The sequence below is a fragment of the Pipra filicauda genome, unplaced genomic scaffold (genome assembly GCF_003945595.2).
Source record: "Pipra filicauda isolate LSUMZ 115617 unplaced genomic scaffold, ASM394559v2 scaffold7_size6619720_pilon, whole genome shotgun sequence".
Lineage (NCBI taxonomy): Eukaryota > Metazoa > Chordata > Aves > Passeriformes > Pipridae > Pipra > Pipra filicauda.
The window spans coordinates 4914993-4938561 of record NW_024104976.1 but is presented as its reverse complement, the minus strand read 5'-3'; the positions used below and the strand labels follow the sequence as shown (position 1 = coordinate 4938561).

The 23569-nt window shown below is 40.7% G+C and overlaps 1 protein-coding gene and 1 long non-coding RNA gene across 5 annotated transcripts in view; one reads left to right on the top strand and one right to left on the bottom strand.

Annotated features, from left to right (window-relative positions):
* ALDH1A2 (aldehyde dehydrogenase 1 family member A2) overlaps positions 1-15898 on the top strand; it is a 55186-nt gene extending 39288 nt beyond the window's left edge. For all 4 annotated transcript variants that reach the window (XM_027736856.2, XM_027736855.2, XM_039390112.1 and 1 more), the window contains exons 8-13: positions 7070-7172; positions 9469-9653; positions 10374-10538; positions 10936-11093; positions 11864-11938; positions 14694-15898. In XM_027736856.2, the coding sequence (XP_027592657.2) occupies positions 7070-7172; positions 9469-9653; positions 10374-10538; positions 10936-11093; positions 11864-11938; positions 14694-14766 (759 nt within the window). In that variant the 3' untranslated portion in view covers positions 14767-15898. The remainder of the gene's footprint in view (positions 1-7069; positions 7173-9468; positions 9654-10373; positions 10539-10935; positions 11094-11863; positions 11939-14693) is intronic.
* Positions 14322-23569, bottom strand: part of LOC120325017 — a 34196-nt gene continuing 24948 nt past the window's right edge. The window contains exon 3 of the long non-coding RNA XR_005566778.1: positions 14322-14468. This is a non-coding gene — a long non-coding RNA (uncharacterized LOC120325017). The remainder of the gene's footprint in view (positions 14469-23569) is intronic.

The following is a 23569-nucleotide window of genomic DNA, read 5'->3' as shown; positions in this document are numbered from 1 at the left end:
ACATTGTAACATTTTAAACACAATGCTCTGATACGAGCTGGACTATAGAGTCTCTGACTTCTCCAAAACAGATTTCAATTTCTACTGAAATAATAATGGAAAAATTTTGTCTCTCTGGTGCTTGTCTGAGACGTGTCAACTGTGCACTCCAGTGATGTGGATTTCCTACAGCCATTAGGTATATAAACACCACAATATTAACTTCCGTTCCCCCATTCCATCCAGGTGCTGGTTAAGGCAGTTAATACTTCCAACTTGAGCAAGTCAATGATAAAAGCTATCAGTACAAAAGCAAAGATCTCCAAGCTCAGATTCCGAAGCACAGGTTTTTCTCAAGTTTTCGCTATGAGATTCTTTTATATATGTTCTTTACCTTTGAAGTATATATCGATGGCCAACGAAAACTCCCCGTTTGCCTGTAAAAATCACTAAACCAGGCTATTATTATCTATTTCCTGCAATATTCTTGAAAGGCAGAAAACAGGCTGCTCTTCCTACAAAAAAATTTAATGCTAATGTTTTCCAAAATGTGTAGAACATAATCCATAGAAATATGAGCCAAAAGGCCAAGTTCACGACCTTAAATCAATAAAGTCTGACACAGTCACACCAAAGAGCCACCCAGCCCAGCACCTTATCTTGCAGCGTGACTAGTAACAGATGCTCACAGAAGAAGGGAGCATGTGTAGAGTGATCCTTTCCTTGCTGTAGCCTCACAGCTTCTGGCAAATCAACAACTTACAGACTTCCTGAGCCCAAAGGTGCATGTGGACAATTGTATTTAATGGCACCAATGGCCTTGTCACCTGGACATTGGTCCAGTACCTCTTGAAACTCCTATTAGGAGGCTTCAAGCCCATGCCTATGCAATGACAACACATAAATGACTTCGAACTTATGCTTCTAATTTCTAATTTATGAGTTGTCCAGTGTGCACTCTCTTCTCTGTTTTTTAGATTCTCTAGTGCTCTGAATTTTTTTTTAAAAATACTACTATTTATTTCCACACTCTCCCCCACAAATAATACGTGAAAAATCATAAAGAGCTCTATTACTGTTTGATTTCACTCTCTCCCTCTTTCCTGCTGTCCCCTCCTTTTATGGTTAGCTTCCCCACACTAAAAGAGTAGTCTGCCAACTCTTTCAACCCTTAGCCTGCCTGTTTCTTGCTTTTTCATGCCTTCTCCCATGGATTACCTCCTCTCCCAGTCCCCTAGTGCATGGCTCTCAAAACTCCACTGCTCACTAGGAAGGGTTCTACAAACACCTGGCAGGCTCTGGACCTCACTCTGCCAACTGTCATACTGAAAGAAATAAAATCATACTAAGTATGAAAGCAGGCCTAAAAATACTGTGCCTTCTTAGAGTCCAGTAGCTTTCTTGGCTTCTCTGCTTGCTTTGGTTCTCACTCTTCAGCAGCCTGTTTGGTTCAGGTATTTTAACAAAAATGTTTATTTTTCCTGTGTTGGTTTTAGTGAACCGGGGCTAATCCATGATCCCCCTTAATTACGACAATCTCCTCTCAGGCTTCACAAGCACATTTTTTCCTCATCTTCCACAATCAGATGAAACTTAAACTGCCATAACTGAACTTTCTTCCAGCTAATAGGACCATGTCAACAGTCACTCCTATCCCTTTCCTACCTTACCTTGAAAGCCCATAATCAATTTACATCTCTCATTACATCTGACTGAATTTCTCCTTGATCTTTCTGGTCCCAAGCTGTAGGGTGAAACTTGCACTCACCAGGCCCATGGGAGAGGTTCTGTAAAGCTTAGCTCTCTCCCACACTATCCCTCTTGTGCACTGTAAGTGCCTTTTCCTTTTACACTGCCCCCCTCTGCCTTGGCTTCTTCACTGTTCCACGCATTCTTGTCTATTTGAGTTCCTCTGAAAAACTTAGTAGCAATGATTTAATTAAAATAAACTCAGTTGTTTATAATTTCTGAGTTTAAGAACAGATCCAAACTCAGGATGTCTGACTCACCCAGACACTGAGGGGAAATGTTGGTGATTGCTGTTGGGCTGCAGAGCTCAGAACTACAGGAGACATTATACGAGTCTCTTCCCCAGTGAAAGGAACAGTGGGCCCTATGTATTTCTGAGAAAAAGTGCTGATGAGGGGACAATTTTTACACGTATCAGAAACCCAGAGAAGTTCTTCACATTACTTTCTTATTCTCTGAAAGAACTTTTGTTATGCAGAAAAGGTGAGAGGCCTTCAAATAGCAAAGAAAAGCAGCCATCAGAAGCTGCTTTACTCTTGATTTACCTTTATTTCAGTTCAAATCTGTGAGCTCAGTCAAGGCTTTGCAAATACAGTCATTTTGACTGCTCTGAGCTGTCTGCCCATGTCTGTACCTGTGTGCTCCATCTGAACTGGAACTGTGTGTGGGAACATAAGTTCCTGGTGCACAGGGAGTAGTTGGATGCGGTATGTTCTGGGTCTAAAATTAGAGATGATTATAGAGACCAAGAAGTTATAAATTTTTTTAAATGTGCATTTAAAGCAGTGCTTGGATTAAAAATTCTATTTTGATTGTTGCAAAAGTTTAATGAGTTCTAATAACTTCTGTTCAAAACCAAATGTGTAACCTCCAAATCAGAGTGGCTTACAACTCCCTCCAGTTGTTAAAGGCTCTCAAGATGAGAATTATAGATAGCACACAAAACATTTGAAGCTCTGGCCAACAAGAAATGCATCCTAAGTGGTTGGTTTCCACTTTGTTCAAACTACAACCCATTAAAATGCAGACAGATTTAAGATGGGATTCAAGTCTGTGTTCAGGCAGTTCTGCAGAGTAACCCAAATAAATATCCAACAAATTGGTTTGGATGCCTGTGTAAACAAAAGGTCTATAAACAACTGCAATAAACCCCAGCAAAAGAGTCTGCATTTTGCTTGGCAGAATGTTTTCTTTATGCACTTAGATTAACAAACCATGATCTCATCATTAGTCAACAAGATACTAGAGAGACCATCAAAGCAAACTACGGGAGAGTCAAGATTGATTCATGCCAAACAAATGTTTGTAGCTAACAGCTGTATTACCACTGATTCTAATTTACTCAGCAGGATTCTCCTTTCATTTCTGAAGTGAGATGAATGTCACAATGCATGATGTAGACAGAATGTCTACCTACTGCATGAGCAGTGAGTTGTGTCAGCTCTCCTGGATCACACAATCTCTTGCTGGTTTTAGGCATCACGAAGAGTTGCATCCTGGCATTTTCTACCTTAGCAACAAGAATCCTAAAGGTGACTTGACCCATCCTGAGAAGTCTGTGAGCTTAGGATGCTACACACATGCCCCACGTAACGATTTAGGAAGGCTACATTAGCATTCATTCCTGCTTCTGCAGAATCTTTTTGATCCTAACTTGGACAACTTGTGCTTCCTGAATGAGAAGCAGTTGTTACCCTTTTCCTTCCTTGGTGTTTTTGGTAGCATTTAGGGAGCTGTCCTTGGGCAACTGTTGTGCCTCTTTGCCCACAAAAGATACATGTCAAAAGGGTTCACCTTCTTAAAATCAGTACAAACAGCCTATCAGCCCTATCAACATTAACAAGAGTTTAGTCATGGACTTTCATGGGGCCAGGATTTAATCCAAAGAACAAATGAGCCATTTATAGTTTAGGATTCTCTCTGGGAATTTCTGATTGGGATTGCCTTTTCACTTGTGCTGCACTATTCACTACACTCTTTGTAGGGCTGGTCCTCACACAGGGCTTTGCACAGTCAGACAAAGCTGCTGGTATTTCAAATTTGCTTGTCCTTGCTGGAGACACACCCTGAACATGCCATGAGGTTCTAAAATGCTTCTCAAAAAGATTATGCATATAATCTGGAATTTATAAAAAATGAGACAGCAGCATGGGTTTGAAGGTTTTGCCAAAACACTGACATCAAATGCCTCAATAGCTGGAGAGAGAAAACTGTACTTTCAGAAAACACAGAAAATTTCTGTCTAGTCATACCATCTCCCCAAAACTTAATCCATCTCTTGTAACTTAAAGCAATTTCTGTTCTTCAGATATTCTCTCAATATCCCAAGAAAGGCACTGAAGGTATTATTTAAAATGCCTAACTGATGATGTATGTCTCCTTTGTCAAATTTTGCACTGTCCATGGAATCTTTTAATCTACAGAGTTCCCTGTGTTACCTTGACTGTCTGGTCTGTTGTAGTGTGCAAGAAAATTCCCTGCTGTTCAGCTAGACTGCTGTTCCCCTACATTCAGGTGTTCCCTAGTGATTTACTGTGTATCTGTGATCAAAAGAAGGTTCAGAGGAGAACTGAGACATTCTGAATGACAGAGCTGTAGAGGAAGTACCACAAACCTTGGAGGTTTGCTTTTGACTCATGAGACTTCTAGTGCTTTAACAGTAACAGGCAAACCCACGTGTGCAGAAAATAGAAAATTAAGAGAACATGAAAAGCAACAAATTTTTTTTCATTTCTGCACAAAGTATTTAAAATATGACTGCTTAAGCTTCTCCTTGAAAGAGACAATAAACTTCCAAATACAGGAGGCATAAACAAGCAACAATCAAATGTATTAGATCATGATACACTCTCAGTGCCTAACGTCATACCCTTCCCAATCCAGAAACAGACCCTTACAGGACTATTCTTCACATAGCTTTTCTTGCACAGGGGTGCCTCAAAATGCTTCTTTAATCTTTGTTGTTGTTGTTGTTCTGCATAACAAATTGTTTTCTTTGAAACAAGCCAAATTACATCTGCCTCACCCTCCGTGCAGCTTACAAGGTTATGGTACTTCACAAGCTATCCAGGGATACTCCTGATATCAATCTTGAAGCCTATTCAAAACAAGGATGGGGAGTCAGGGCTTTCTCTGCCAACATTCCTGCTGAATAATCGCACAGCTCCATTATCTGTGGGGGAGTCCTCTTTTCCAGCGTTCCCTTGCAAGGCTGTTCTGCCTATTGGGAGCTCGGGGATAGAGCTGAGAGACACCGCAGGAAGCGTGTACTGAAAGGCCATGCAGATTGCAACACTATCACTTATCCCTTTCATGCTGTCTCTCTCCATAAAGAGAGGGTCGGCCACAAAAGGCCGCCTTTGTCACTAAATAACCACAGCGCTGGTGCTTTCCCTAAGAAATGTAAGAGCACAGGGCACAACGGGAGCGCAGTGAACAAAAATGCTTACACTGATTTCTAACGGGAAGGACAGAGTCAAGCTTTCTATTAAATTTGTACTTGGAAACTTGACAACAACTTGTCAGTATTAAAAATACTCTGGACAATACTTTTCCAAAATAACACCTTTGTCTCCAAGCCCTTTGGACTTTAATATTTGCCGTATACACCGTATTTGGACTTGCCAATTTGCCTATCACTTATTTGCATGGAATCCTTTAGAAATCTCTACTTACATGTACAAAACTGTTTTGACATGAAAGTAGAAGGCAGAGAGATGAGGGCTGCACACTTTGCTCTCTGGCTTCCCTGAGAATTTTTGAGGGGAAATGGGTGGTTGTTGTTCTTTGAGAGAGGGAGGTTCAAGGCGGTGAGGGTGTGAATGGCATTGGCTGGCACTGGCTATAAACACAGAACTCTGCAGTGTAAGTTTTCAGCACAGTTTGAGAGGCTGGAATTTCCAGATGACGTGCTCGATGTATGAGGTGGGGGTGGAAGGCAGAAAGGGTCCTTCTTTTTCAGGTTCACTTCTGGCTGTCAGTCAAACATAGCAATAAAATCAGCTCCAATTAAGGGGATATGCAAGGAATTTCATGATAATGTCAACACTCCATTCCATCAATACTTGGATAAAGAAAAATAGCTTTTCTTAAAATAAAAAAAAAAAAGAAAGAAATAACCTCAGTCACACTCAACTGTGGTATCACCAGATAAACAGTTAATCACAAAGGTACATGAAGTGGTTGACAACTCCTTCATTATCCTGTGGGGGTTTTGCTTTGTTTTTTTTTCTTTGGGGGCCCTGGTTTCTGTTTCATTTGCCTTCTGATTACTCCAGTGCTGACTTAACTTTCTCTAGCAGACTGCCTTCAATTCTCTGAGAGGTTCAGCTTCTCATCCATTAACCCCTTGCTGCAGGAAATCTCACTCACATAACCTTAGAAATAGAAAACAGATAGAGAAACTGGAGAAAAAATCCACCTCGGGACTCACTCCCATCTCACTTCACATCTAATTCTCTGTGTGACATTAGAACATGTTAAAAGAAAGCACTTATCAAGGTTCTCAGGCTTCTCAATATTCCATAGGTACTTTTAATCCCATGTTTTAACATGTAGGAGTCTAAATCTACCTGTGATTACTTCTTTAGCTGCAAAATAGGCACGGTTACACTGCACCAGTATAAACTCTAACATGTTTTGGGTTTATTGATCCAGGGAGAGAAGAATTTCCAGGGAGCACAGCTGCCTGTCTGACTGTACTGATGTGGAAACACGTCAAACACGTAGCTGTCAGATTGCTACTCCATTTAATCTACTCTCATGTTCATTGGTGAGATCTGTGGTTGTGGCTGCTCCAGCCAGGGGGCTGCATTCTGCTCCGGCTGACCCCACAATCTACAAAGACATTTTGGAGGTGCTTTTGACCTCCTCAACCCATATTAAGATTATCTCTGGTGCAGCTGCAGGTCAGATCTGGGATGGTGCTTTTGTAACTTCTTGCCCTACTTGGTATTTTGTTATGTGCTGTTAATCCTGCAGGGGAGGAGGATGATTTCATCACAACTCGACATATTAAACCTTGTGAACCTGTCAGTGGCTTGGATGGAAGAAATTCTAATTGCACCAATTTCAAATTTTTCATTTAGCCCTGCTAAAGCCCCCTAAAAGAAATCCCCAAGCCATTTTAGCATAGATACAAACGGGTAAAGGGTACACACACTTGTGCTGTGCCTTATCCCCTCTCAGTTTCTAGGGGAAAAAAGGGAAAGCTGATGAATGTGTTTGGATCGAAGAACCTGCTGGCCTGGTTAAAGCTCTGCTCTGGTGATAGCCAGTCTTGGCTGTTAAAGTGAACTCTACGACTACGTTCCCTGTAAAATGTGTCTCCATTTCCTTTCAGGTTGGGAAGCTGATCCAAGAAGCAGCTGGAAGGAGTAATTTGAAGAGAGTTACACTGGAGCTGGGTGGGAAAAGCCCAAACATTATTTTCGCAGATGCTGATTGTAAGTCAGCACTTCCATATTTTTCTGAAAAACGTGTTTGTGTAACATCTTTTTCTCTCCCCCCCCCCCCCCATTTTAGGGCACATCCTTCATACAAAGTGAAGTGAATTAATGCAGCTGTACCAAATTGCACTTTTCAATCTTACAGAGGTAGCCTAAGGTGTGATATTTTTTATAAAAAACAACATTTGGACCCACAGATTCATAGTCAAGAAGAAAGCAGAAAAAAGTTTATAACCAAGCATACAGAGAGGGTGTTTTTCACAGTCATGGTCCCATACACGTTTGTCATATTAAGCTCTGCAGCAAGATGATCTGGTGCTTTAAATCTGGAAATTCTGTGATGTTTTTGCTTCACAACCTTTATTAAAAGGGAGGACTTTCATTTACACTTGAGTAGCTAATCCAGTCTGCACAATATTCCTTTGTTAAATTGCTATAAATGGAGATTATTCCCTTTTTTAATTTTCACAATTGAAGAATTATGTATTGAAATATCCTCATTGCCACTGTCAGCAGGGAGCTGAAAGTTTTGGCAGATATCTGATGTTGTGCAGCTGAGATTTTTGGCACCTGAGAAGGTACGGGACAGCTGTTTAGGATAGGATATAAACACAAACTGGAAGTTTCTGCTTAAATGATCAGCAAAGAAATAGTTAAAAATGTTGATATCTAAATTATCAGCAGGAGGTTTTGAAGTTAACACCCCATTAAGATGAATGAGACGGTTCACACCTTGCTCAGAGCTCTTGTTTCAGGCTGTGTGCAGGCACACTGTACTCAATGTCTTCTCTGAGAACTTTGTAACCCCAATAAATAGACATACAGGGATTTGGTCTTCTAATTTAAAAGGGGGAAGTGAACAGAAGAATGATTCTGAATAGCATCAGTTGCAAGAGTTGGTTACAATCCTGTACCTGTTTTCAAAACTTATCAATGTCTGAAAGACTAAGGGAAAGTTTGACAACTTCCAGAAGCTTTTCTGCATAGAAATGTTTTACCAAGTCAAGGATCAAAATTTCAGCCACAGTCATCTTGGTAAGCTGAAAAAGCCCCTGTCAACTGGAGACAGATGCAGATGTTCCAGCCTTCTACCCCAGTTACTCCTCTCCATCTCCCAACAGATACCACCACATCTCAAATGGCCCTAAACCACTAACTCACATTGGATCACCTGAGCATTTCTAGTAGAGTGATACATGCCAGGGGCAGGTCTGTGTTCTGACCTTCCCTAGGGGAAGAACAACTGCTCCTGGCTGCCACACAGAGCTGTTGTTTTTCTGTGATGAAGCTGCAGGCAACAGGGGAATAACAGACAAAGCAGAGCACAGTCTTCGTCAAGACTGTTGGTTCCACAGGAGAAGCTCTCTAAAGCTCTCTGGTCTTCCCACAATTACAACCTCCAGCACTTGACCTAAGATTTAGACTTCAAAGCGCTGATTATTTAAGAACAGCAATTTGCTCGTCATTCTAAATGAACTGTTTGTTCTGCTTGAGAAACACTGTGTGCCAAAAGTTAGCAGAAAGCATGATAAAGCTGTTGAAAGTTTAGTGCACAAAAAACCCGAGAGGAGAATGGTTAGACCCCTTCATGGTGAAAAACAGTTAACAATAGAGGAAGAAACATCAGTTAATCCCATATATCCAGCAGTGTTTTCGATCTCCATGGAGCTGCCTGGGAAAATTTGAATGTGGTCCAGGGAACACGCCATATAATTTTTCCAAAGACCACATTGAGGGCAGAATAAGATATTTCTGTTAGATGGAGCTGTCTAGAATGTGCTGAAAGTAAAGGACAGTTGCGTTGTTTAGTCCACAGAAGATTATACTTTAAGCACTGTTCCAAAGTGCTACAGCTGGTAACAGAGGTAGTGCAGTGCTGTAGGGCAGCACTGTTTAGGGATGAATTCATTATTCTTGTCTCATCAGCTATTACACCCAATGGAAGAATGTAGCTCTGAATATCTAAATATGGCTGGATCCTCTCTCCTGCTTGGATAGAGAATGTGTTAGTTGTACCTCCAGTACAGCTGTGTCCAGGGTGGAAAAATGAGGAAAAAATCATTTCTGGACATGTTTAAAAGTTCTGTATTTTCACAGGAATTATGACACAAAAACGAATCAACTTCATTTCTGACCTGATAAAATTATAGTATGTTTTGATTCAGTTTTTTTTAACAAAATCCTACTTCTGAAGTTTTGGGAATGTGGCACTATGTAATACACATGACACTGATGCAAGAGCAGATTTCGCTACAGTGTTTCAGTGCAACATGTGCTGCCTTGGTTTTTTTAGTGGACTATGCTGTGGAACAAGCTCACCAAGGGGTGTTCTTCAATCAAGGTCAGTGCTGCACTGCAGGCTCACGGATTTACGTGGAAGAATCAATCTATGAAGAAGTTGTCAGAAGAAGCGTGGAACGTGCAAAGAGGAGAGTTGTGGGGAGCCCTTTTGACCCAACTACAGAACAAGGTCCACAGGTAAAGAAACAGTGCTTCAGCTCTACAGCCCAGGAGGTGCCTGAAAGTGTTTAAATTCCACTAAGACAGAGGTCAGGACTCACTCACAGTCCACGGTAGCTGAAAACATGTTTTCAAGATTAAAATTCTAAAGGATCAGATAATCTGTGCAGCTCTGAGGTGCTTCTTGTTAATTAAAAAATCTCATCCTAAATATCAATATTTGCCTCCCAGTTTCAAGAGCAACATCTGGATCTTCAGCCCCCAAGATACAGCTTTAAACTCGGAGAAACTCTCAAAAGTCTCTGTGGGCACTGACTTCCAAGAATTGTCTACAACCATAACTGTGCTTGTAGGCCCATGAATTCTAAGCTAATAATGAGCATAAGCAGAGATAAGTCTTTAGAAAATAGTCCTGCCACTAATAACTAGCTGGGCTTATACCATTTTCAGGAAGTTAACTTGGGACTAAAATCAATTATCTGCTTTTTTGTGCTTATAAACTAGATTGTGTAGCAAGAATGCAGGTTGAGCCACAGACATAAGGGAACACATCCTTAAGAAGACTGAGCCCAAGGTTACAGTCAGCAGCTACCTGTAGGTCTTTGCCTCTCCAGCTCAAAGAGTAGTGAATATAAGCATGAGCCTACTCACTGGGACATGACTTGCCTAAAAAGCCCTATTTTGACTCCACTGTCAAGTACCTGGTCTGCAATTCAAATAACTTCTTCTCTCTTTCAGATTGATAAAAAACAATACAACAAGATCTTGGAACTTATTCAAAGTGGAATTACAGAAGGAGCAAAACTCGAATGTGGGGGTAAAGGATTAGGAAGAAGAGGCTTCTTCATTGAACCTACAGTGTTTTCCAATGTAACAGATGACATGAGGATTGCCAAGGAGGAGGTATTTGCACAAGATCATTTTAGAATATCCTAAACAGGACTTTGCTTCTGTTTAATTCCTGAGACAAAAGCTTCAGAGTGAAAATTACCACTATATTTTAAAAAACTAATAAAATCTTTTCAGAACTCCTTATGCACACAGCAGCTGACATCAGTTGGGTAAGGAAGCTCAATTTTTGTCATTGGCTGTAAGGTCTCAGACCTCAAAGAGGAGACAAAGGTAGAATGGGTGAGTTCCACTGAGGTAGCTGCTTTGGGAAATTCATGTGGTTTTACAGACAGATATTATCACTATTAAATCTTGCTGCAGGAACAGGAGAGAGAAGATAAATAAAAAAGCAGAATGAAATGCCTCTGAGTGGGCTAGTTTAACAACAGATGATTAATCTTTGTTGCAGATTTTTGGGCCCGTTCAAGAAATACTGAGATTTAAAACCATGGATGAAGTTATAGAGAGAGCCAACAATTCTGATTTTGGGCTGGTAGCTGCTGTCTTTACAAACGACATAAACAAGGCCCTGACAGTCTCTTCAGCAATGCAGGCTGGGACAGTCTGGTAAGTACAAGCTATCACACTCCTGCTCTTGAAGACAAAGAGTTTGAGTCACTATCATTATGTCACCTCAGTCTTGCACCCTTTCTTTAAAAATATTTATCTAGACAGTCCTAGTGGTGAATCACTAGCCAAGACATGGAACAGCTGCAGGGGGGTGTTGGGACTGCTCCCTGCTGGGGAATGCTGTTGGAAATGGAAAGCACCTTGCCATTGCTGAATGGCATTACTGAAAACAAACGGTATAAATGATCCTCTGTGCACAGAAGAGGAATCCTGTGAAGTTTCTGCCCAAGGCACAAAGAATTGAGTACTTTCTACATTAAGGAACTGAGGCGACACATCCTCTTCAGTCCTTAGGAATATGTAATGCCACCTCTAGAGTTCACTAGCCTAAAATTTAGTATGTCAAGCCTGGGTAAATGAAAGATCTGCAAGAAATTAGGGAGAAAAAGGGCAAATTCAAATGTAACAGCTCTTTGTTATAAACTGGCACTGAGGTTTGTCAGCAGATTAACAGTTCATTACTGAAGCTGTGTCCAACTGTGGGGTCCTCTCTCTCCAGTCCTCACAGGTCAAATCCCATTCTCCTTATGAGTAAGGAGCAGAATGGGGTTTTTCAGCATAAATCCCTCATTTCTTTTCAACAAGAAACAAGTTTGTTATTACTAAGAGGAATACAGTGTCCTTAGCTCCACAAGTTTCAGCCTCTCCCTCAGTTATCCAAAGGTCTCTGACAGTGCAGCTGGACTAAATGCCTCTTCCTGTTACAGGATAAATTGCTACAATGCCTTAAATGCCCAAAGTCCTTTTGGAGGATTCAAAATGTCTGGCAATGGGAGAGAGATGTAAGTATTACACTGCTGTTTTCTAAATTGTTTTCAACTCTACAACTTAATAAATATTAGTGAATCCTTCCATGCAAATTAAGATCAGAAATACTCCAACCTGAGAATCAGGGCATATGATAACTTTTAATCATTGCAAGTACTTAATGCAATTGATTTGCACGGTGAGACCACTTTTCTGGCTTTTTTTAATATTGCGAACTAACTTACTGGAACTCTCTTCTTATCCTGAAAGGAGCTTCAAATTTCTGAGTATTTTTCTGAACTCGAAAAGTGTGTTTTCTGAAAGTTCTTTTAGCCATATTAACCATTACTTTTTCAGAAAGACCCTCTTTTTGGTACTACTGTGTGTTTGTTAACTGGTTTGGTGTACTTGTTTCAGAGTTCTTTTGCCATATATTTTGCCTCTCTTGCTTTTTTTCCTTTTCTTTCTTCAGTTTTTACTATATTTATTAATATAGGTCATCTGAATTTTATAAAAAAGTTATCAGCTTTCAGATTTACAATGTTAAATGAAATCAGGCCTAGAGAAGGAGACAAATGTGTTTACATCCCTTTCAAAAAATCACTTTCCATTACAAAGCTTTCTGCCTTTCTTATTCCACTTAGAACGAAGTGCCAAATATTTTGAAATGGAGCTCCACACTCAAAAACTGTCCCATGTACCTAATTTCAAGTCTTACCAGTTTTTCATTCTCATTACAATCACAAGGAAGTTTAGCAATTGCATCAGCCCCAGATTGGTTACATACAAAGGATTCAATTAATTTCTGTGCAGGAGGCATGTATGTATACCAGATATGTCTCACCTAAGTTTTCAAAATAGCTCATGGCTAATAGCAAACTCAGCAGTAAAACTAAAGTAAGGTCAAACTCTTTAAAACTTTAAATATGTTGAAGTATACAACTTGATCTATAAAATAAGCTCTATGTAGTCTGAAGTATTTTCCCTCGTTAGGGAGTACTTTGAATAACACATTCATACTATTCTCCACATTCATGAGTTATGAGGTGATCTCACACTGGCATAAATATGTCAGCTCATCTAACTCTTATCATTGTGAAAATATTCTAAAACTACTAAGCTCGATAGAGCACATGAGTAACTTGACACCCCAGAGCGACCCCACTGACTCCAGGGAGGTTCACTGTGCAAGCAAAATATTCACGTATTTGTGTCGTGGAGTCCTTGAGAGGGGGGAAACCAGGCAGTGCCCCAGCTCCCATGGAAAAATCTATGGTAGCTGCACACTTGATTCCCATCTACAGCTTTGAAATTATTCATCATAAACAATAAATGTTTGGAATGGCAATAATCTCCATCTCACAAAGATGCCTGAAAACCTACTTATGAGTAACTATTCTACTCTTTCAGAACCTCTTTGATCAGATATCACCTCCTAATTCACCTCCCCCACCCTGCATTAATACCTGCATACCTTTTATTAAAATGCCACAGTTTCTTAGATCCTTGTTTTTAGGGGATACATTTTACAGCATAAATAATGTTGAGTCAGGTAATTAAAGAAAAAAAAAAAACCACCAGTGTTCATACATAAGTATGTCATTGCTAAGCTAATACTGTGTTACAGCCAGATCATAACTGTGCCACTGTGCTGCCTGTACTATCTGGGACTTGTTTTGGTCCTGCATTTAAATTCACAGGTTTTCATCACACATGGGCAAAAAATAAAGCTGAAATTTCAGAAAGCTGAAATCTATTATATTCATTTTACACTTCCACAAAAGTGCATCCCAGTAGAGAACCAGAACTCATGTCCACAATGCAGCTGATTTCTGTTTGCATTAAGGCTGCTTAAAATATTCTTGTATTCTTGAAGGGGTCTAAAAGACATGGTTTTTTTGCATTCATGCTTCTTTAAAGCTTCATGTCACTACCTGGACGATGTAAAATATAACTCCTGTAACAAAAAATTGGGTGACTCATCCCAGATACACACACGTGGCCATTTTACATTAGAGTTCCCCAAAATTCTGGTTTCTGTCCACATGTCTGCAAGGGAAAGAAGTGCCATTCTACTTCAGACATAGATAAAATCGCTGGCCATGCTGTTGGCCAGGTTATCTGCTGGCTTGCAAAAATGTGTCCAACAGTTGTGTAGAGCTACACACATTTCTTAAGCATAATTTATCCCAGGCAGAGCATGTGCCCCTCAGAGCCATGTGTCAGGTGGCTGGGACTAAGGAAGTAGCTGGCTTTTAGCAGTATGGAGGATCTTATGTAAGGTGCTGTGCCAGGACAAAAAGAGGTTTTCTGCAGAAATCTAGAGGGAATCTGAGCAAACTGAACCCTCTTCCACAGCATGTGCAAATGGTGAATTCCTACTGCTGGATATTTTGTCAGGGAAAAAAGATCAGTGGGTTACGAATCAAGTTCATCTTTATGCAGGGTTGTGAGTAGTTCATTTTTCATTGTGCTCAGTGTGGACCTTCTCTTTCTTGATGCAAATATAAGCAGTAATTTCACTGGCCAGTGGTGTAGGTCTTGGTGTTTGGACATTTTCAAGGGCTGGAAAAGACAGAGGACATCAATTCACTCCCAAAATTTCCATCAACAATGAGTATTTCTGAGTTTAACGTTCTGTATCTCCTTATCAAATGTTGGAGCCATCCACTGTTATTTTGACCTAAACTGAACTGGAATTTTAGGTTATATCTTAACTTTATCAAGAAATCACTTCACAGGTTTTTGCTTGATATCTGGTATAAGCTGATGCTGCAATCTGTTTTCCAGGGGTGAATGTGGATTGAGAGAATATTCTGAAGTTAAAACTGTGACAATAAAGATCCCTCAGAAGAACTCCTAAAATGATGAAGGACCGTGTTGTGCAGAAGAGCACGTGATGCCACCTTCTCTATTCCTTATGGAGACCAGCACTCAGGAATAAAAAGTGTTACACAATATATATTTAAGAAATTAAGTTGCAACATATATACTGGGCACATAACTGCATACATAATGCAAACCAGCTCTGCATGTTTTCATAAAACTCTCCTGAGAATCATTACATCTTTATAAAAGAAATCATTACAAGAGATAAAATTGCTATTGGGCATCATTTAATAACGGTTCTAGCTATAAAACTGTTAAATGCAAATGCATGCACACACACATTTATCTCTTCTTTAAATAAACAAAATAAGTCTCACTGCTTTCAGGTTGCCTTCTCAAACAGACCTGCCTCGTACTGACATTGTTTCGACCAGGGCTCTATAAGCCAGATTTTACCCAAAACACTAACAATGAACAACACTAACACTGATGATCTTAAAAAATTAGAGGCTCTGAACGGTGATGACCCCAAACCTGGCAGACTGGCAACTTTCCAATTAGCACAGTCACACTGGGGAGGGAATCAATCCACTATACAGACAATGAAAGCCAGATACTTATCAGTGAGGTCTGGCTTTCATGGCTCATGGTGATTTGGATTTCAAAGCTTATTTTCATAATTACTTTATGTTGTGCTAGAAGCAAAAAGTCCTCCTTCACTTACAGGAACTTGAACAGTTTTACCTGCCTGCCAAAAGAGCAAGGCCAGACAGGGTGGGAGGGTGTTAACGAGAACAGGAACAGATCCCAAGGCTTCACAGAATATTTCAGCTTTCACTGCTTGTCTAGTTTTGTTATTGTTGTTGTTGTTACTGTTGTTGCTTTCACCTTTTCTCTTTTTTTAAACAAGTATATGCATAGGCAGGCTTCATTTATTTGTCTGCCATTAAACTGCCTGTGATTACACTGGGAATCATTAGGTTACAGCAAGAAGAACCCAGCCAAAGCCCACCTGTCAAAAATTAAGCCTGACTTTATTTTTTTACTGAAAGACAGCTTGCCATGCTCACCGTGCTTGTGAACCTCAAGTAGTGTTACTGGCTGGTACTGACTTTTCAATTATGTTTGGGGTTTTTTTGGCCCAGAATAAAAAATATGAGCAAGTACTTCTAGAAGTGAGGTGTTTAAAGCCTGTCACATCGTTACCTGCTGCCCACGGAATCTCTTCCAACTTGTAACTGACACACTAAACACTATATCTTTCTTCTTTCCAGCTGCAGAGCTCATCGATTCCCCAGACTTTTTTTTAAACAGGTTTCATTTTATGTTTTAATTTAGAATTAAGGAAATCTATTTTAAAAGTACAGTAAATCATCTACCCTGTGTAGCTACATTATCTGGGGTGTAAGGACAGAATTATGGCCTCAGGTATAGGTTTTCCTGGCTGCAGAGCCTATACCATGAACTGTTGAAAACTCCAGACCTGATCAGCAAATAATTTCTGCACATTCTTAGCTTCCTTTACTCTCTGAGAATTCCTCTTAGATTTGGAATTGTAGGTGTCCTTCAACATACTGCTGGATTAGGACAAGAGCGTCCAGCACTTTGTAATGTGGTGGCCCTCAATATTTCATAACTCATGTCAAACTGTATATGTGTTTTTAAAGCAATACTTATACATGTTCTTATTCAGAACTGACAGTACATTCACAGACATGGAGATAAATACAAGTATTCCTGAGTTGTTAAATTCAAATGCCGTATACTTCTACTGTAGTATTTGTCAGAGTGAAGAAAAACAAAATACAGCAAGTAAGAGATTAGTTATCTTTTAAACTGCAATATAAAATGTGAAAAAGGAGATTTTACTTCTTTTCTCCTATTTACTTAAAAAAGAAACTTCCTGTGCTAACAGCATTTACACCATGTACTCTTTTGTATTCTTTTTGTGTATTTTGTATGTCTGTGCTTTATTCCCAATACATTCAGGTAAATAATATAGAGTTGCCATTTTTTTCAACCCTGTCACTGCAGCTTCATTTGATGTACATGGATTTGTGAAATCCTTTTTTAGATGTACCATCTGCATGGATCCAACAAAACATTTTTCCAGTCCCTGCAGCTTTTTGTTACAGTTTTTAATCATGTATATAGTTATATGTTATTAAAGAAGTAAAAGGATATTTTCTATGAAGTTTTTTCCATTAAAAAGGTTTAGAGAAAGACTTTAGACTGTGAGACTCCTTTATTGTTGACAGAGCTATAAAAATATTTAAAAAAATATTTTCTTAGCAAAAGATCTGCTCTCACAGTAGCTTTATTTTCATTTGCAAAAGTGAATGAAGTAAAAGGCCAATTACATTTTCTGGAATATTATTGCAGCTGTACGAAAAACACTTGTGAATTGCAGATCTAGGTCCTAGTCAGAGTTCATCCTCACCCTTGCGGTCATAAAGTTGAGCTATTTGGGCAGGTCTGAAATCTTCAAAAACAGTGGGGCATCCTTACAAACTGCTATATCACAGCTTGATTTTTGGACAATGTCTAAAAAAATCGTGATGCCTTTTCTTTCTCTAGTAGATGAGTCACAGAGATGATTAAATTAACACTCAGATCTTTTATGGAGTGATATTCCACTGTCTTTAATTTCAAAATGCTAAAATGGGAAAAGGATAGACTGAATGTTATCTGACCACCAATAAAATTCACATGGCCAGGTACTGTCCAACCCTCCCTCAAGCAATCCCTTTATTCCAGGGTTACTTTCATTGCCAGGAACTGCATTCCTCTTTTGAAATGGTGCCTATTTAGGTTAAGTAACTACTCAGTTAATATGGCCAAGGCACTTCATTGTGTGGCAAGCAATGGTCAGACCTCAGTGTCACAGAGTAATACTGCTGGTTTAACCAACAGTCTACAGGCAAGGACAATAAAGTAACTTGACTAGAATAGATGGGATAAAAGAGAATAGAACTTAATAATAGGAGGTAAAATGCATTCTCAAGAAGGAGTACTGTTCTTGAAAGCCTGGGATATCAGGTATATATTAAGCAGAGTATCATTTCTATTTAACTAGTGGCACGGACAGCTCTGTCATGGGACGGTGAGTGGACAATTAGCCCTTTCCATATTCCCCATCTCTCTGACCTGCTTGCAACCTGTCTCACCATTCCAAGTGGTCACACAGGTACAAGCAATGGAGTGCTTTACTGAAAGCAAATTGAATGGAGGAAGGTTGTCATTGGACCCACTGAAAACAAGGAGTGTTCTCATCTAATGAAGGGAACAAAGTTTAGTCCATAGTAAACAAGTATTCTGTGGAGCTCCAGCCAGTGAAAGGGAATGTATCAATAAAAGTGTGTGCAGGTGTAGTGAAGGGAGAGTTCAGAAATAATGCATTTCTTCTGATAAAAGGATGTGAAGTAAGGCAAAAACAATTTCAGTTCTGCAGCCTTCAGACAAAGCAATGGATATTGATACTACTTGGATAGCATTCACACATTTACTGGTGCCACGTTACAGAGAATGCTATTTCTCCCCATGAAGGCAAGGATGAAAAAACTTGCCATGCATACACAGTGAAACTGTGGGACACAGTGCCCTCTTATTTCTCAGTTCTGTCCTGGAAAAAAGAGAACCATAATACCACTGAATTCAGGGCAGCAGTTGAGCTAGGGAGGAAGACAAAGACAAGCAATATACTGTGCTGTTTAGCTATGACTCTGCATGGTCACACCTAGAGCTCTGGGGAGCTACATTCACCACCTTACATTTGCATCCATACGTCTCCATTTACTGCATGCTAAGTCCATCAACACAGGAAGTTATTTCTCTCATAACAACTTCATACCACAATGACTGATATTCACAGTGCTGTATCTATCAGGAAGCAGGAAAAGCCTCTGTGGCTATTAGATGCCATCAGCATTCCCAACCCATTCAGACAGACTTCTCTCAGCACATTAGACTACAGCTGCATAAAACACATCTTTCTTCTTTGCCCTCATTAAATGCGTAGTTGATTAATTCTTTCTGTATCTTCACTGTACTTCTGTGTCAACTGAAAGTGCACAGGTATCGGGGTGCACAGGTATGTATGGCCCTGCCAGAAAGCTCAGGGGCTTCTGAAGCAAACTGGGTGACTTCAGCATGAAGTTGGACCACATATAAGGACAGATTAGTAAGAGTTAGAGGATGAGAGTAGTGGTATAATTCCACATGATTAAAGTGTGGCTAGGATATGCTACTACTAAGGCTTGAAGTCCCACTTTCCTCTTCCACACAGCACAATGTGGAGTGCTGGGATGCTGGTTTCAATAAGCACTTTCCTAATTTTTCTCAGAGGACTGGAACTGACACGCTGGAATTCAAGGTTAACACAAGTAACAGATGATTACAGCTGGCTGCAGTGCAAGTTCAGTCATTTCAGTGGTGCAGAGCAGGTTAAGCTGCCTGTGGCCACAGCTGCTACACTGGGTAGTGCTCAGCACCTGGTTATCTAAGACTTAGGCCTAGAGGCTGCAAACACATGCAGGAATGAGAATGTGTCCCAAAGACAGTGAGTAGAGGCACAGGGCTGACTTGCCTCTTGCTACAACCAGGGTAAGTCACCAGAGCTGTTGCATAATGTCCCCAATCCCCTTAGCTAATTGTTAGAGAGGGAGAAAAAGCACATCTGCATGCCCCTGGTGCATAAGAATGGTTGATTTTGAAATAGTTCTGACAGCTGAGTTTGCATCCTGAACCCCCACTAAAAACCAGCCTCAAACTCCCAGCACAGGTACTCTAGAGCTCAGTTACACCGTAAAGACCGCAATTATTTTTTTGATATCACAAATTTAAATCCACTCAAGCCATACAGAAAAGAGGGACTGCACCTACAATCCACTGCTTCTCCATGGTGAGCATTTGCACTGTTACTTTTCATGGGTTTATAGGGTGAGTTTCATCAAATACCAGAGGCTGTATGTGCAGAGCACATACATTTTGGCTTCCCAGCACTGCAGGGAATATTTTTCCACCTGATTTCAGGCGAAATTTATAAACACAAATTATGGAGGGCCTTTGCTATCAGCTGTAATACCCTGAAGTCTCCAATGTCCAGGGAGGCTGGGACATCTGCTGGGACAATTTGCCTTAAGGATCAATGAAGTCTGCACTGCTGATATATTCCCCAGTGCATTACTGTAACCATTCTTTGTATTGTCATTTAATCCTAGTATCTAGCATCAATTCCTGCAACTACAGGATGCTTTCAAGATGTCTTTATCTGCCTGAAGTCTCTTGATGGGACCTGCTAAATAAACGTGGATTGTGCAAGCACAACAGCAACAGACTGTAAGAAAAGCTCCAGCTGCAGAGGCTGCCAAGGAGGCCGTGCACACAGCAGGCTGGAGTAACCCAAAAGGGTGCTTGTGAAATGTTTGTGCTGCTGGCAGGCAGCACACTGCCAGGACAGATCACACATCATGCATTTGCACATCAAATGGAGCTGCACTGGTCTGAGAGCATGGGAAAGGCCTGTCTTGAACGGCATGTGTCCTACTTCCTAAACATGTATATTTTACACTTTACACTTGGTTATTGGCCAGATTGAAAGTACCGCAAGTTCCCCAAAGCTTGTCATTTTGCCTTTGAAGTAGAACTGTTTGGATAATGTTTCCTTTGGCAATTTATCTATGTAACAAAGCAGGAACTTAGCTGCATTGGCCTCTCAACAATCCACCACTAGCTTTTGTCAAAGTACTCATACACTTGTGTGTATGCACTCACAGAGAATTTGATCATTTTTCATGACCTCGCTTAGCCCCTCTCCTTCTCCCTTATGGTTCTTCACAATGAGGTTGGTGATAATATTAGCTCACTTCATTTTGGGGTTTTTCCTTGCTCCATGTACACCTGGCTGAGTTCCCATTTCCTACAGCAGCATGATTAGCAAGATGTTTGCGTGCTGCTTGCTCCTGCTGCCAAACAAAAAGAAATCGTGTTTGTACTGCTTCCCCTGGCAAAAGGGCCCCAGCTCATGGCCCACTGCTTTTCTCAGTACCACAGAATGGGACATAGAGCAGGATCTCTCGAGAAGTTTCTACTGTTTCCTGCCTTCTATTGGTCCAAAACCTCTCTCACTTGACATCCAATCTCAAAGCACAGTCAGTGCCTGGCAAGAGAGGCCTCCATTTAGTTTTTGATTTTGAACATCACAAACACTCGAGTTTCTGGGAAGGATGCTGAATGGAAAGTCACTCCTCACTCCCACCAAGAACTGCAGATTAAGGATGATGGCTGAAGCATTCCCCTTGAATCTAATGGTCCTACCACTAGTCAGAACTCCCAGCTTGTTCATTCACCGTGAGTGTGGCTCTCAGAGATGGCTGGTGAGATGTCCTATCTCCAGGCTGTACAGCTATGGGGACTAAGCAGTCAGACTCTGCTCAAATCAAGTATTTCGAGAAGTCCAGAAAAGTCACCAAACAGTCTTCAGCCTTATTCTTCCAGCATCATGTACATACTCTATTTTAAATACAACCTGGTTGTGAAATTGAGGAAAAAACCACGTTGCCAAAGAAATGGGCATTCACAGAGCTACCAGTCTGTGGTTCCTGAGTAGCCTGGATCTCCTGAGCAGTACAGGGAAAACTCCTGCACCACGATGCTGCCTTGCACCACGATTGCCCTGGCACAGGGGCTGCCATGTCCCATGCAAGGAGGAGGCTGCTGAGAGCACTATGCCCCTTCTATCCTGGCATGAAACTAAACAGGAACATGACTCTTTTCTGAGAAGCTGTCTCGTGTTTCTCCACAGTGCACACTGCACACCTTAAGCCACAGGAAGCCATTGCTACAGAGCTCCTGGGCACTGCTAAATTGGCCAGGTCTCTGATCACATCAATATATGCAGAACCACCCACTCCCACCACTGAAACTGCAGCAAAACTCAGAGCAATTACTGTTCTGCCTTGCTGCAGCCCAGCCTCTCCAGCAGTTTTCCCCTTGCAGCATTGGTCTCCCAAGGGCAAACACGTGGGGGAAAATGCCCTGGTACAACAGACTTTCACAGGAATTTCCTTAGGGAATGCCAAACATCTGATCCACAATTCCCATTAGATTTCCATTTGTGAACCATTTCAGATCACTCTGGTGGGAAAATGACAGTAGACTCCAGCTGCCCAAAGCCTTTCAGAAAGACACAGAAAGATGCTCTCATCTCCTGCATCTGTAGCACATTCACAGTCAAGTCTCTGAAAGTCTTAAGTTAATTTCAGATTCCATTCTATAGACAGTAAAAGCACAAAATGACAAAATCACTGCAGATACTGTTTCTCAGTGTCCAAAATCACCTTGCAGCTCTTTCTCACAAAAATACCAAGTCTGTTTTCTTCCCTGTAGTGAACTGCATGTGTATTATAGCAGGGTTGCTGCAAAGCTCTGCTACAAGACAGGGTTGCTGGTTGATTTCTATTTTAAAAACACATAGAACATCCCGAGCTCTTTCTCAGGGTTTTGGCAAACAGGCTCTTTTAACTAACTGTGTTCTTAGGTAGAACAGCAACAAATGACTCCATGATTTGTTTTTACAATGTCCTCTCTGGGAAGACTAATTACCAGCTAACCTTCTAGCGTGCAGTTTCAAACATGAAAAGAATGGGGCCCCATTCTTTTTCAGGAAAAATTCATACTACAGACTGCAAAATCTGTCTGGGTGGGGGCACTTTGCTGAAAGTTTTTGAAAGCTTTAGGATTACGGGCTGGCCAAGAGATTTCATGATGCTTCTAGAATTTTGAAAAATTAAGTGGGGAAAAAAGCTTGCTTTCCTCAGTATTACTATTTGTCTCTTTGGGGTAATAATACAGTCACCAAACCAAACCACTGGAAATGCTGTTGTCAGCTGTTTTGCATACAAAGCTCAAGAAAAGCAAAAGTAAATTTCATGCATTAGTTGTGGAAGTTGTGTTCAGCAGCAAGAACCACGTTGCACAGAGCTTTTGGTTGCGTCACCAGCAGATTCTGCCTGACAAAGGAAATCAAACTGATCTCCCAGTTTGTCTTTGTTCTATACAAAGTTCCAGAAGAAACAACATTTCTTTCTTATTAATCTTCCTAATGGTCTTCTTTCTACCTTCTTAACTACTATTCCTCTTGGAGGAAGTGGTGCCTCTCTAAAGGTTTGGGCTGAGGCAAAGCACCAAATGTTTAACTCTACTGTTCATGTAGTCTCTGCTGGCATTTTCCAGCTTTGCAATCAAACACTGGGCAGGCCAGGCAGTAGCTCCTCATTAGACTGTGTTCCTGGGTGATTCAGACAGCAGAACCAAGGCAGCAAGCATAACTGAATTTACTGGACTCAGTACAGCAGCCAGTGTTCAGTAAGTCATCAGTCTCATCTGCACCTGCCTGTCTTAACCATCTTAACCAGTTCAACACACCTTTTTCCCAATTATCATTATCAACCTTTACAGCAAATAATTTTGTAATCTACTTTTACTGGGCAATTAAGCAGCAGCAAAGATATTGTCTGTTCAGAACTCATTGTTCAAACATGTTTATTAACCTTTAAAATAAAAAATAAACTTGCTAGCTTTTTATTCATAGTCAAGTGTTTCCCTGCTTTGAATGTTATTAAGGCTCTGGAGGACATGTTTGATTACTTTAGCTTGAGCCACAAACCATCTCCCATTGCAACCACAGGCAAATTAGTATCTGAGCAACTGCAGATGCTGCTGAGCAGAGAGAAAAATTGATAAACCGGGACAAAATTTACAGAAGGGAATGGGGAGTGGGAGGCTTAAATGGGTTTTCACTTCCTCTTTTCCCCACAGTCCTTAGCACACCTCATACA